Below are 14,298 nucleotides of genomic sequence, written 5' to 3'. Positions count from 1 at the left end.
ATATTTCATTTGAAAACCTCCATTCACCACCATGCTTCGGGCTCGGCCATCCAGCCAGTTTCTTATCCAGTGAAGAGTATGACCATCCAAGCCATAAGCAGCCAGTTTCTCCAGCAGAATGCTGTGGGAAATGGTGGCAAAGGCTTTACTAAAGTCTAAGTAGACAACATCTGCAGCCTTTCTGTCATCCACTAAGTGGGTCACCTTGTCATAGAAGGAGATCAGGTTCATCAAGCAGTACCTGCCTTTCATAAACCCCTGCTGGCTGGGCCTGATCATCTGGTTGTCCTGCATGTGCTGCATGATGGCACTCAGGATGACCTGCTCCATAACCTTCCCCAGCACCGAGGTCAGGCTGACAGGCCTGTAGTTCCCTGGATCCTCCTTCCAGCCCTTCTTGTAGATGGGTGTCACATTGGCTAACCTCCAGTCAGCTGGGACCTCCCCGGTTAGCCAGGACTGCTGATAAATGACAGAATATAGACATCAGATCTCACAACAGATATGTCTACAGCACAGGATAAGTCGTTCTGATGGATTTCCATTGAGTTGCTCCATTTCTAATTGTGGGTGCAAAAAAATACAGTGCCTGCAGTATTTCTTATGTCTGGTTACCAAAAATGTTTTCAACAATTCAAAAGGAGAAAATGCAACAAAAGGGAAACCAGTTATCCAAGTATTTTACACAAATGTCACAGTAAACTTAGAATTGGGTTTATTTTTTCACTCCACCTTTCTGTTTGTATAGGGGCATACAGCCAAAGATGCGGATTCAAAAATATGTGCTAAACCAGGCAGAGTGTTACAACAGCAAGATGTCACTTTCAAATAAATGCTTAAACTGCCACAGTAATCAAGTATTATCAGGTTTTCTTATCTTTATTAAAGTTTTACACTTTTATAGTCTCATGTATCAAGAGACCTGAGTATGATCTCATGGACAACTTCAGGGATGTCAGCTCTGAAAACAGGCATACCAGTTCTCTGTGCTGTATCGAATAGGTAAGCTGCTCTCCCGCAGAGGATCAATTCACCTCTCTGTTCATGCTGCAAGTGAAAAGAAGGGCTGGGAGCAGGACCAAGGCTCCTTGGAGTCACATTCAGTGATGTCACCAGCATGACCACTCTTTCCAAAAGCAGGGTCCACCACAGGACAGGCCTGAGAGGCAGTCTGTGTTCCTGGTTCTTCTCAGTCATAGGATTAGCCTGGCCCATCATGTGGATATTTTACCTCATTCCATGATTATTAATTTCTAGAATGAAAACCCATTATTATAGAATAAATGAAAAGTCTTTCATTTCTGTCCCCATTAAACACAGAAAATTTCAAGACAAGCAGAGTCTGTATGTACAATCGAGAGCACTTGACATGTTAGCCTTTGAACAAAATATAATATGAATCTTCAATTCTGGGAGAGCATCACTGTCCTAGAACATCATTAGCATTTTAATCAAAATGCCTCAAAGGAAAGAATAACAGGGAAATCGTAAGAATTGTAAGAAATTGCTTGTGTATTCAGATGTCAAAGACAAGTATAAAATATAACAGAAATATTTCTTTCTCTTTGTTGCTTTTTTTCTCTTTCTTTTCTTCTTTTTCCCTTCCCTTCCCTTCCCCTCCCCAGTTTTTTAAGTCCCTGAGGCCAATATTATAAATATTTCAACTGACAATTAGAGAAGTCAGTTTTTTGCCAGGATACACAGATATATTTGAGGCCCACAGAGAAGCTCTGTACCGAGTGAGCCCAGCTCCAGTCGCTGCGAGCCTGACAGTGCGGAGGCATGGCATTTACGGGGATGTCTCACCAGATGTCTCCCTTGTATCAAATTCTTAGGTGCAAAGTTCTTATTGAGGTCCAATTAGAAAATATTCATGAATTCCATTTAAAAGATGCTATATGTGACTATGTAAATATTGCTGCATAGTTATTTGTTCACTAGAGAGGACAGTTTTAAAGTAGTTTCTCCATTTAAAATTATAATATTCCTTAAAAGAACATCATTTGCTGATTAGAGGTACCAGTTTGTTTAGCTGCAGTGCCTGAAGCTTCAAATTTGATTGCATTCATTTTAATCACATAACTGATCTTATTTTCCGTAACATGGAGTTGTTTGTTCCAAATGCATTTATGAATTCTTATCTCAGTTACGCCACATGCTGGAAGTGATATTACTCTTACTAATTCCCAACATCATAAACACCCAACTTACACAGAAGAGAAAGTGCCAGAAGAAGGAAGCATCTTTTGAATTTATTTAAACTAAATGGACTTAATTTCAGGTTTTTAATCCTGCTTATGCTGCCCTAAGGACAGGCTCCAAAACCACACAACGCCATTGTGCCTCTGATATTAAAGATATCAACTCTCACACACTGAAAGTGACACTAATACGCTTGGTCCATGTCACACTTCCTCTGGCTATGGCTACATCTCATTTATTTGCCATGCTTTGCCACATTTTCCTTCTTATTAGATGAAACCTACCCCCCAGAAGCAGCCAGCTGCTCCAGCTGCCATCCTTTATTCCTCCATTCTGTAGCACAAGGGAGGAGAAAACAAACAGGAAGCATCACTTCACAGCATGCTTTCCTGGCTCCCGTACCACCTCCTCTGCCCTGCGATCCCCACCCTGTGCATGGGATCTTACTCTTTGGGAGAAGAAAAACCTGAGCTTTCTGGGCCTGCAAGGGTAAAGGTGGAGGGTAAGGAGGGTAAACTTTTAACAAAGCAAGGCAAGGAGAGTTTTTGGTGATGGAAGAAATGTAATAATTTTAAAATAAAATAAAACTAGTAATTTTACAGACAACACAACTCTGTTCCTAGCCTCATATGTTCAACAGTCAAGGCTGTGAGCCATGAAGTGAAGAACAGGGATCTAAGGATGTAACATGTTGGCAGCAACCTGCTGCCCGAGGCCACAGAGCTCCCTTCATGGGCCACTTGCTGCCTGTCAATAAGCAGGGAGGGCCCATGCTCTTCAGGATGTGTGTGCCAGTGTGGGTGGGACAGTAGCCGATTCATTACCTTGTTCCAGAAGCTCATGGGCTTTAGGTGCTATTTTAGGAAGGGGTCATCAATGGGCCATAAAATGCCTGGAATATGCCCTCTCTCACCCAGAAACTCCCTCTGTGGCAATGGTGAGGAAGATGCCAGTAGAAAATTCCTGTGCATAACAAGGTTGGATATACTGGTTTTCCACCTTTTTTAAATGTCCAAACAGTGAAAACCAACTGGAGTGACAGCCAAGGCTGATCCAGGAAACATGCAAGAGTAGGACCCTGACGTAAATGGGAGTCCGGGATCTTAATGCAAATGGGAGTCAAGCCCATTGAAAACATCAGTCTGATCTCCTGCTGCAATAGGGTTGCTCTGATCAGAAGAAATAGTTGAAACTTAAATCCATCTCCTGAGCACAATACCTAAATCTAAAGATGAATATGGGAAAATGTGACTAAGTACCCCAGTGTGTGCCTCTGAGCCTTCATGTGCTGTAAGGCAAAGTGACATTAAAAAGAGGGAACAGTTTGTACTACCATGCGGAGGTTTAATTTCTCCACAGAAGGTAGCAAACACTGATACCCATGAAAGTCACTGTGTACTGAAGAACAAGCATCCAAATGTGGGGCACCCAGAAAGCCAGTCCAGCCCTGCCAGCATCAGCAGCTGCACTTGCAAACACAAAGACAAAGCTTTTATTGCAGTGACTTCTGACAACTGAGCCCAGCATCCTTTCCAAAGCAAAGGCTTCTCATCAAACTGTGCATTAATACCCAGTTCTGCAGCGCTGACGGCTTTGTTTCATAACTTGACTCTGAGACAGGTGAACAGGGAAGGAGAGGCAGCAAGAGAAGGCGGCAAATGCAGGTAAATTCTTCTAAACTAGTGTGACTCTAAAGTAGTGTCAAGGTTCTTCACTGCACAAGTGCTGAAAGCAATGAGGTGACACAAAAAAGGCTGGATCTACCAACAGTGTGGAAACCAGCAAATAAACCAAGCGGTAAATGAGTAGGTATAACTGGATTCATTTGTTTTTAATGAGGTGCAATAATAAAGATGATATTCAGAGAAAGGAATTATTTAATTTTAAAATTATTTTCAGACTCACCAGAGCAAGTTTATTTTTCAAATCTGAAACATGAGCTTATACATACATACATATATATATAAAATGTAAGTTTCTGTATAAATATTACATATTTATACTTTCCTTTATATACATTGCCTTTTTCATCAAAGAAGTTGAATCATCTGGCTTATATAGAGAACTTAAAATAACAATGTTTGTGTGGAAAGGCAATGGGTTTTTTTCTGTCATTCACTAGTGTCACTTTGTGAAGTCTTCGGTGGTTTAAAATACCCTTTAAACAGTCTTAATACTGCCTACTTCAGAGAGACCTCAACTTACAGAAAGCTGGAAGGGGAAAATCCTGCACCATAGCACTACAGGTCTGATCAATTTGAGCATGTGCTTTATATCAAGTACACGAGCAATACTTCTGACCCATATGGTATACTGAGTCAGAGCCTAATTTTGTAACATCCCACCCAAACTTATCTTAGTACCTGAACATTTTGCCTTATCAACAAGGAACTGGAATGTCTCCCTGCATAATTCATGAAGCTATGTAAATTATTATATTTATATATTCTCTAGCTTTTTTTTTTTTTTTAAGTATTTGCAAACTGGAGACTAGAAAAACAAAAATACTTAATGGCATTCTGAAACAATCTTAGACCATGATCTTGCAAACAGTATTTACTGAGAGCAGTGAGGGACCATTCACACATGTAAGGTAAATCCCAGGTGGAAACATTTCCTGGATCGTAGCTGACACCTTTGAGGGTGCAAAAATAAAGCAAAATACTTTTATGCTAAGTCCAATAACAATACCTCATATTATGTTAATTTATAACTTCAAACCACTAATAAAGCTAGCTCCTACTAAAAAAAAAAAAAACCAAAAAAAAAAAAACCCAAAAAACCCACAACCAAATCAAAACCCAAACAGAGTATAATATATTTCACATTTCTGTGACCTCCCCTTTGGATGCTGAACAAGGAAAATAGCATAAACTGCTACAGATGAATCTTCATCTAGCACAGTCTAGCACAGCATTTATGCATCCTATCAGACTAACATATAGCAACGAAATGAAGACAGACTGTGTACCAAGTGCAAGAGCTGTAAATGAATGTGAATAAAATTGATTTTGAAATGTTCTTGGCAGTTTCCCAAGAAAACATTACCACTGTATTTAAAAAAAAAAGGTGCTCCATGCATTGTTTCAGGATTCCGAAGAATTAAAAACTCTGGCATTCTTCGTTATTTTCTCTTCTGAGAACTATTTGCAGTTCAGTTGCAAAACCTCCAAAAAGATACACAAACTTTTGTGGATTCTTAAAATTTAGTAGACCAGGAATAGTACTCGAGTACTGTGTCTAGTTCTGGACTCCTCAGTACAAGACAGATACGAAGCTACTGGAGAGAGTCCAGTGAAAGGCCACTAAGATTTTAAAGGGACTTGAGCATCTCTCATATGAGTAAAGGCTAAGAGAGCTGGGACTGCTTGGCCTGGAGAAGAGAAGGCTCAGGGAGGGACCTCATTAGTGTACAGAAATACCTGAAGGGATACCGCAAAGCAGAAAGAGCCTGGATCTTCTCAGTAGTGCCCAGTGACAGGACAAGAGACAAAGGGCACAAACTGAAACACAGCAGGCTCTGCCTGAACATCAGCAAATGCTTTTTTACTGTGAGGGTGACGGAGCACTGCCACAGGATGCCCAGGGAGGTTGTGGAGTCTCCATGCTCAGATACTGTAAAAGTCACCTGGACATGGTCTTGGGTAACTGACTCTCGGTGGCCCTGCTTGTGCAAGGGGCTTGGACCAGATGACCTCCAGAGGTTCCTTCCAACCTCAGCCATTCTGTCATCCTGTGAATACATTAAGAATTGTGTTTTAAAATGTGTCAGTCAAAAAGAATTCCTGAGGAGACTGCAGTTTTCTTGAGCATCAACCTCGTTCATTTTCAATGTCTTATATTAAGCCATCTGTTTCATTGAGTGGACAATAACTATACATGCAAAGTCAGGTTATTTTATGTTTTCCGAGGTCTGCAGGCTGTAAGGGATAATTCATCAGCATCCCATGGAGAGGAGCCAGTATTCTGCAGATTCATGAAACCAGGCTACCCTCACTTGCACAAAGCTGGACCTGTGGAGTCTTCCATGACTCAGTGTTCCCCAACCTAGGCTACTTTACTCCTTAGGTTACGCTGAAAATAGCTGGGCTAGAAAGTTCTCAGGAAAAGTCTCATATTAAAGTTTTCATTTTTGTAAACTTAGCCTTGTCTTCTGGTTTTGTTAGTTTGACTGAAAAACATCCCAAACCCCTAAAAAAACCCCAATAAACCACCTGGATGAGGTTTTGTTTCTGGACAATATTGTATTTCTCTGTGTGTGAGACCATGCATGTGTACACATCTTGTAACACAGAGCACATCACCTGGCACTATGACTGTCTCAAATACGTCAAGCTAAGAGATTTAGACCTCGTCAACATGCATAGCCAAGATAGAAATTTTAAAAAAGGTCAAACGCTGCACTAGTTTTGATGATTCAGAACTTGGGAATCTTGCACCCACTTTAGCATATATCTAACTTCCTAGCATATAATTAAAGGGTAACTTGTTTCTGGAGGTGTTATCTTTCCTCAAGGACATACACCCATTATTATTATCATCATTAGTTGCGTTTAAGACCCCAGGATATTTCCTATCAGACTTAGCCTTACAGCCTGAAATTCCAACAATGTGCGTTACTACTCAGTGCCTGCAGCTGTGCCCCGTCCCAGGGCTGCAATGGGCCCAGTCACTGTCCCCAGCTCTCTTCATCACCTGCCGGTGCTGTAGGGTGAGGCCTGTGGTGTTAGGTCCCTGCCCTGGCAAACAGAAGCATGACTCATTAATGAAAGTCTAACATTTCCATCACAGCAATTACTAAGACAAGCTAGCACAAAGGCAATTGCAAAATGTACAGAGAAGGAAATTCAAGTAAGACATCACAGATAAAAATGTTAGCTGCTTTCAGGTAAAAACACCACTTGATTCAGATATTGATTTTTTTGTTCCTGTACTTTGAAATGTTTCCAAATTTCAGCTCTGACAAAAACGTTACAATTCAAATCTTGGATATTACACTGACATCGATTGTAGAAAAGATGTCCTTAAGGAAATTTAAAATTTACAATATATGTTGTACTGACAGACTAATTAGGAAGACAAAACCAACTATTTTGTTTTAATATTAACCGTGGAGTGCACAGTGGGATTTTTTAAATTTTGCTTCCTTATTCCATTAGACAATGTCAGAACCATGCAGAGAATTGCAGGTGAACTACTGCTCTCGAAGCATGTAAGAGTACTCATGGTTATGGTTCATTAGAAATTACCCTGAACGCAAAAAAAAAAAAAAAAAGCCATAACCTGCTGGACAAAGAAACTGTGGGATGTGACAGACAAGTCTGAAGAAAAGAGCTCCACTATCCTTCTAGTCTGAGTAGGTTCAAGTCAAGGGAAGAAATGTTAGGACTAACAATGTCTGTAGAAAATGCTCAGGATGGAGTCAAGGTAAAGCTATTTTGAAGTTAGGCTTTTACCAGTTAAGCCAAAACTCAGAATTTCAAACCTCTTGTTCTGCAGAAAGCCCTGGCATTTGTCAACAGCTGAATGGTGACTCACCCATCACAAGTAAGTCTACGCAGAGATGCTGAATAATGTTAATACTCTCTTCAGAGACTTCATAACAACTTCTATGCTTTTATCTAAGCTGAAACCCTTACTGAAATCAGCCCACTTCTCCAAATTAAGAATGTGATATTTGGCAAGCAGAATCAATTCTGTAAGCAATGAGAACCTCAATCCACACTTTCAGTATCTTGTTACAAGAACCTTTAAGTTGTTCAAGGTATATTCTCACAAAAAATAAAACCCAACCAACAACAACAAAAAAAGAAAACAAAAAAACCCACCAAAACTTTTTAGCCCAGTTTCTTAAGGAAACAAGGTTTGCATGGTTATGCGTGACTGTCCAAATACTATTCAGCATTTCACACTATCCCCATAATTTCGCATCTGTTGGCCAATTTCAACCAAATTTGGTAATAAGACAAGAGTCTCAAAAAAAATTAAACTCCTGTTCAATTCCTAAATTTCATGAAACGGAGCAGTGGACAGAAATTCAGTGTGCCCTTGGAGCAAAAAGTAATTCAGCGCAGCCCCCTACCATGGGCCAATTGTAACTCAGCTCCGCTCACCAGCCACAGATACCTCCCAACTCCCCCAAGCCATTCACAGCACACACAAGAGCATGGCTGGGATGCAGTGACGAAGGTGAGAAATACCAACACAGGACAGGCCTGGGAATAAGATGTGATAATGGAAAGCAGGCAAAAAAATCAGTTGGACACCAGACCTTACTAGTTCCACTGCTCATGGACCAGCTTGCTCAATACACGCAAGTCTCAGAGTGTAAGTGGGCTGCAGAAAAGCACAAGAGCAGTCACTGTGTACCTACTGGAATTCAAATGAGGTAGGATAATTTAACTATCTGACACAATATTTAACAATCTCTGTGAAATAACATACTTCTAATTTTTCTTGTGACTAAATGGCAATACATGCACTAAGACTTTTATCACTTCTGTCACACAGAAATTGGATTATCAACTATACACAAGTAACAGAATAAAACGTTGACTTAGGAACAGATTCCATCATGCAGTGCCAAGAAGCACTTCATTTTCAAAACAGGTCCTCCTACCACTGTCAACTGATCATCATGGAAAAAAAAACCACAAAAGCTTTAATGTAGCTTTTTAAGTGGAGTCCAAACAGAACAGGATAGCTCAACCTGAGAAATTAAAAAAACAGTTATGGTATGAAAACAGAATATACCGAGCAACCAGGGACTGCTAGGACAATGTGGCTACCAAACATCAATGCTATGAAATCCCTGGAGCTGCCTCCACTGCATGACTCCTTGTCAGACTCCTCCATATTTTGGGTACTAGGGTGGTCTCTGCAGTGCACAGTGACTTTCCTCTTCAAGAACCTATAGCAAGGAAGGTAGAAGAGCAATGGGGGAATACAAGTACCTCTTTCCTAACAGCTCCACCTACTTCATTCCCTTGTGCCACCTGACTGAGCCACTCTTTAGGAGTGTGGATTCCCAGAACAAAGCCCAAACAGGCAGGGAGAGGAGCTAGCTGCAAAGCTGACCTGCAGTGGCAAAGTTCTCTGGGGAGGGAAGAGCAGCACTGGGCAGTGAAGGGAGTACCCTGATTTTAATAGGTAGGATGAGAACTAATTTTGAATTTAATAGCTGGTGTGCTCAAACGAGCCTGAAGACCCTCTAGCACAACCCTGCTAATGCATTCACACCACTAAATACACTTCTGTTACTGAAGCTCAGCCTGTGTATGGGAGCTCAGTGTATCACCTTTGGCTCAGGAAAGACATGGAATACCGGGTAAGAACAAAACTGGCAACCATGTGAGTATCCAAAATTCCTGAAGGCACATGAAATTGCTACCTCAGTAAAAAGTATACAAGACAAACGACAGACTAACCTGTAAAACATTTATTAGAAGATGCCTCCAGTCCTTACACTACAACTGAGGAGACTACTGTGCTCTGTTGGAAATATCAGATGGCACAGATTCCCTGAAGGAATATGTAAATAAAGAGGTAGAAAACGAGCGTACATGAACACATATACCAATAAGTAGTTAGCCCTACTTGGACCATGAGTTGGACTAGATGACCTCCTGAGATCCCTTCCAACCTGAATTATTCCATGATTCTACATTTTATCAATATGCAACAAGCACATCTCCAGAACATGTGTTATGTAACGATGGATTTATTAGAACAGAAGGAAGAGGAGGGAATTCACATTTTTCTGAAGCCATACACTGGAGGCCCACATGTACCCTGGGACCCGAGAGGAGGGCAAAGGATGACCTGGTAAGAGACGCATGATCTACATCTCAGACATTCGTATCAGGACTGCATCTGTGCTTGGCTGAGTGAAAAAAGAGACAGAATGCATCCAGTTCAAAAGCACGAAACCTCTGTACATGAAAACATGAGCAGTTTAAGACTTAGGGGTTTTCACAGTTATAAGAAGCGTATGTGTAGCTCTTCTTTCAGCTTTGGTGGTGTAATACTTTTATACAAAAGTACAGCAGCAACTGTCATCATCATTTCTTGATTGATTGCTGTATGACATCTGCTAACCCTACCGTGGCTAAGCACTCTTTACTTTGTCAAAAGACTCTCCAGAGCACAGAAGGTGTTCTTTTTCGGCATGTCATTACTGACTCCTTTTTGAAAAATATTGTAACAGTCTTATTCGACCCTCATATAGAAAAGTGTTGCTAACCCAACTGATTTTCTTATAAAGCCTGTATTTTTATTAAATCCTTTGCTGCTGAAACTGGCAGAGATCCATTTCCCCTTGCTCAAGTTCTCAAAAAGAGCTGTCCCTGCCAAGGTTACTTGCTCAGTTCCTTTCAGTGCTGGGAGACAAGCACCTTCAGTGACAGGATTCCTTCACATCAATGGAAGACCACATCTGACACACTTCCCACCCCAGAAGATTGCAGGAAAATACCAGCCCCTTTAATTTGGAAAAAAGATTGAAAAGATGGAGCAAGCATCCCCAAAATGTGTAATAAATGGTGTCAGAATGAAAAATAAAACTCCTAAATTTTCACTTAAAAGAGCACTTAGGGAATACACTTCTCCACAACAAAAAGAAATTATGCTGGAAAATCCTTAGCTGCCATATCAATGGGCCAAAGCCAGTTTATGACAGAAAATAACATATGAATGAGATGTCCTATCCACTGGCAGGGCATTTTCACATTTTCAGTGCTCTAGATTGCCAAGATCTGTGTGGTAGAAACCACATATGGTACAGTTGTGAATAAGCCAGAAAATGGGGCTTTAAGTAACGCTGTACAAAGACTAGCGCTTGGCATAAACATGGCAAAAATGCACTGAAGGAAAGCATAGAAACCAAAATCAGAGGGATGGAAGCAAATGGCTCTGAGCAGATCATAAACCCCAAAAAAGGAAGAACAGGACAGATTAGCTGAAATGAAAAGTGGGTGTGAAAGTGCAAGTGAGGAGCTTCACAGCTGAAGGTACTTTGATGTTGAGGCAGGAAAAGGGCTGAAACAAGCGGCCACCATCAAGCAGAGAGGCCAGCCACAGCTCCAGGAGGTCTTTCAAAGTCTAAAGGACAGTGCTTTAGTTCTTGCTACCACTTGTGCCAGCTGCTGGCTACCAGCTGGAGCCTTCAGCAAGCTGCTCCTTCCACCTTCCTTTAGGGAGGTCCCCCCTTACGGAGGCTGCACCTCCAAGAGGAAGCATCAGACACCACCAGGTGACCGCAAGTTACAGACCTCTGATGCTAAATTCACTCATGCTGCACAAGTTCACATCGTCAGTGGAAGATGTATCAACTGTGTGTTTGTTTGCTCTTAGTATCTGCTCCCAGACTGACCTCTTTTTTTTCCACCTTTCTTTAAATCCGGAATCTGTTTGGTGGCCTAGATTTTCAGTTCTTCATAGGCTCTGCTTGACTCGTGCATGAAGGAAAGAAGACAAAGATGGCCTTGTGCCACTGCTGGTCTGCTGGGGACTCGCTTAGCTTTCCACCTTAATTGGCCTCGGGCTGCCCTCATTGGGGTTTGGCGACATCCCCCAGCCTTGGCTGCCGCCGCCAGGGTCAACCCAGCAGCCTCTGCCCCGCATCTCGGGCGGGCCCGGCGCCCGTCCCCGGGCCAAACCCGCCGGCGGCAGCGGGGCGGGAGGGGGTGGAAAACCCAGCAAAGCCCTTTGCCTGGCGGCCCGCGGGCGGCTCGGCCTGCCATGCGGGAGGGCGTCCCGGCCTCTCGGCCAGGACGAGCTGGACACCAGAACGGGGGCGCGGCTCCGCGCTCCGGAAAGCCGGGTCAGCCACAGCCGCCTCCTCCACGCCTCAGCGGCCGCCTCGGCCGCGCTGCCGGGGGGCAGGTGGGGCGGCGGCCTGCGGCACCCGCGCCGAGGGGCGCTGAGCGGGGCAGCGCCGGCCGCTCCGCCGCGGGCTGAGGCAGGCGGCGGCCGCCCCGGGACAGACCCGTCCCCGACACTGCCGGGGCGACCGGCCGGTCTGGCCGCCAGTCCCGCTCTCGGCGGTGCGGCAGCGGCCGCCTCGCCCGCCGCCCCTCGCATCCTCCCCGAGAGCCGGCGGGCGCCGGCGGGGGCGCCCCGTTCCCGCTCCTCCCGCCTCCCTGCGCTCCCTCCCCCCGCTCCCCCGCCCCCTCCCCCGGCAGCTCCCCGCTCCCGCCCTCCCGCCGCTCCCCGCTGCGCAGAGCGCCGCGCCGCACCGGCGGGGGCATGGAGAGCCAGCGCTGCTTCGCCAACCGCTTCGATGACTACCCGGGCAGCCCGGCGGCGGCGCCGGACAGCGAGGTGGCCGTGCCGCTGGTGACGGCTACCATCGAGCGGATCCTGCGGGAGCTGCCGCCCCTGGGCGGCCCCCGCGGCTGCCAGGGGGGGCTGTACGGCGGCGTGGCCGGCGTGGCCTACATGCTCTACCACGTCGCGCAGTGTCCGCTCTTCGCGCCGTCGCGGGAGGCCTACCTGCGGGCTGCCCGCCGCGTCGTGGACGCCTGTCTCCGCTACCAGGAGGGCGGCGGCGAGGCCGACGCCGACACCCGCGCCGCCTTCCTGCTGGGCGGCGCCGGGGTGTACGCGGTAGCGGCGCTGGTCTACCGCGCCCTGGGGCTGCCCGACTTCGCCCGGCCGCTGGGCAAGTTCCGGGAGCTGAGCGAGGTCTGCGCCCCGCTCTCCTTCCTCGAGTGCGGCTCCGACGAGCTCTTCGTCGGCCGCGCCGGCTACCTGTGCGCCGCCCTGGTGCTGAAGCAGCGGCTGGGCATGGAGGTAAGGGCGGGGGACGGCGGAGTCACCCCCGGCGGGACCGGCCCAGCCGTCGGGGCCGCTGCCGTGTCCTCTGGGCGCTGGCGGCGATGCCCCGGGCTGGCACCGCGGCGTCCCGCTCCGCGCTGCCGCTCGGCTCTGGGCTACCGTGCAGGGGGACGCACCGGTGCCAGGGGCCTCGACAGCAACGGGAGGAGAGGAAAGGAAAAAAAAAAAAAAAAAAAAAAAGCAGCTTTTCCAGCGCACTGTGGGGGCACGCTTCGGGAGGCCCCCCGGGGTGCCTTTCTCTAGTAGCCGTTTCTCCGCAGCGCGCCTCCCCTGAAGCGGGAGGTGGCTCTTGTGCAAGCGGGAGGGAGCGGGGTCCCGGCTCCGCACCCGCTGCCGGTCGCTCGCCGGGCGCGCCCGGGGAACCTGCGGTTGGTTGCCGGGTGGTGAATCCTTCGGCAAAAGCCACCCCGGGCTTTCCAAGAATATTTCTGTAAAATGAAGCAGGTGAGGAGAGGAATAGCGTTGGGTTAAACAGAGTAAGGAACCGTATAATGATAAGCGGTGCTGTACTGTAATTTGCAAGCGAGAAAACAGATATTCAGAGGCACTTGGTTTTATTAACGCCAGCGTACAGAAGCTGGTGGTCTTTTGGAAGTCTGACCATGTATTTAGGTGCTTTTCGTGAATGAGAGCTGGTTTTTTTCCGGAAGTGTGAGATGTGAGTATGGCTCAACAACGTGCTGTTGGTTTCAGTAGTTGGGACTTTACCCTAGGATATTGTCATTGTTGTTGCTGACAATTCAGAGCTTCCACCGACAGCATAATAATTAATGCAACTGATTCTGTTTGCTGTGGTGTTTGTTCCCAAGCGGTCAGTTGGTATCTGAGCAGGCATTTGTTAGTTTTTTGTTCCTGTCCTCTTGTCAGGTCCAATCTGTGTTTCCTCTGTTAATCACTGATTTGCAAGTTCATATGCTTCTGGCTTGCTTTCCTCCTGGGAAGGGAAGCAGCTATTACAAGTAAATAAATGATGTAAAAACAAGTGGCTCTGCCCCATCTAGTACCAGTCACTGCAGTCAGAGTCAAAGGAAGCTTATTTAATGGAGGACTCGGGAGACTCCAGGGTATCCAGAGAGGGCAAGAAGAATGTTCAGCTGAATATTTTGATTGCCTTGAACAAAGATGCTCACAGCACTAACCATTTAAAATAGCATAAACATACGTGCTCTTTCTTTGTATAGGATTGTCTGACAATTATAACCATAAAAATGGTTATGTTAACATATGTAACCATAACATAAGCAAACTTTTCATTCTGAC

At 45.4% G+C, this 14,298-nt stretch overlaps 1 protein-coding gene and 1 long non-coding RNA gene across 3 annotated transcripts in view; one reads left to right on the top strand and one right to left on the bottom strand.

Annotated features, from left to right (window-relative positions):
- Positions 1–853: 853 nt before the first annotated feature.
- On the bottom strand, positions 854–12,820 carry LOC130144029 (uncharacterized). The gene is made up of 2 exons (XR_008819991.1): positions 12,694–12,820; positions 854–1,253 (listed from the first exon to the last, which is right to left on the bottom strand). It is a non-coding gene; the product is annotated as an uncharacterized LOC130144029 (long non-coding RNA).
- LANCL3 (LanC like family member 3) overlaps positions 12,141–14,298 on the top strand; it is a 38,537-nt gene continuing 36,379 nt past the window's right edge. For both annotated transcript variants that reach the window (XR_008819988.1, XM_056326955.1), the window contains exon 1: positions 12,141–12,993. Coding sequence is in view for 1 of the 2 variants with exons in the window: in XM_056326955.1 (XP_056182930.1) it covers positions 12,448–12,993 (546 nt within the window). In the remaining variant the exon portion in view is untranslated. The remainder of the gene's footprint in view (positions 12,994–14,298) is intronic.

This window comes from Falco biarmicus, chromosome 2 (genome assembly GCF_023638135.1).
Source record: "Falco biarmicus isolate bFalBia1 chromosome 2, bFalBia1.pri, whole genome shotgun sequence".
In the NCBI taxonomy this organism is placed as follows: domain Eukaryota; kingdom Metazoa; phylum Chordata; class Aves; order Falconiformes; family Falconidae; genus Falco; species Falco biarmicus.
The sequence above is the reverse complement of the archived record's forward strand: the minus strand, read 5'-3'. Positions and strand labels throughout refer to the sequence as shown.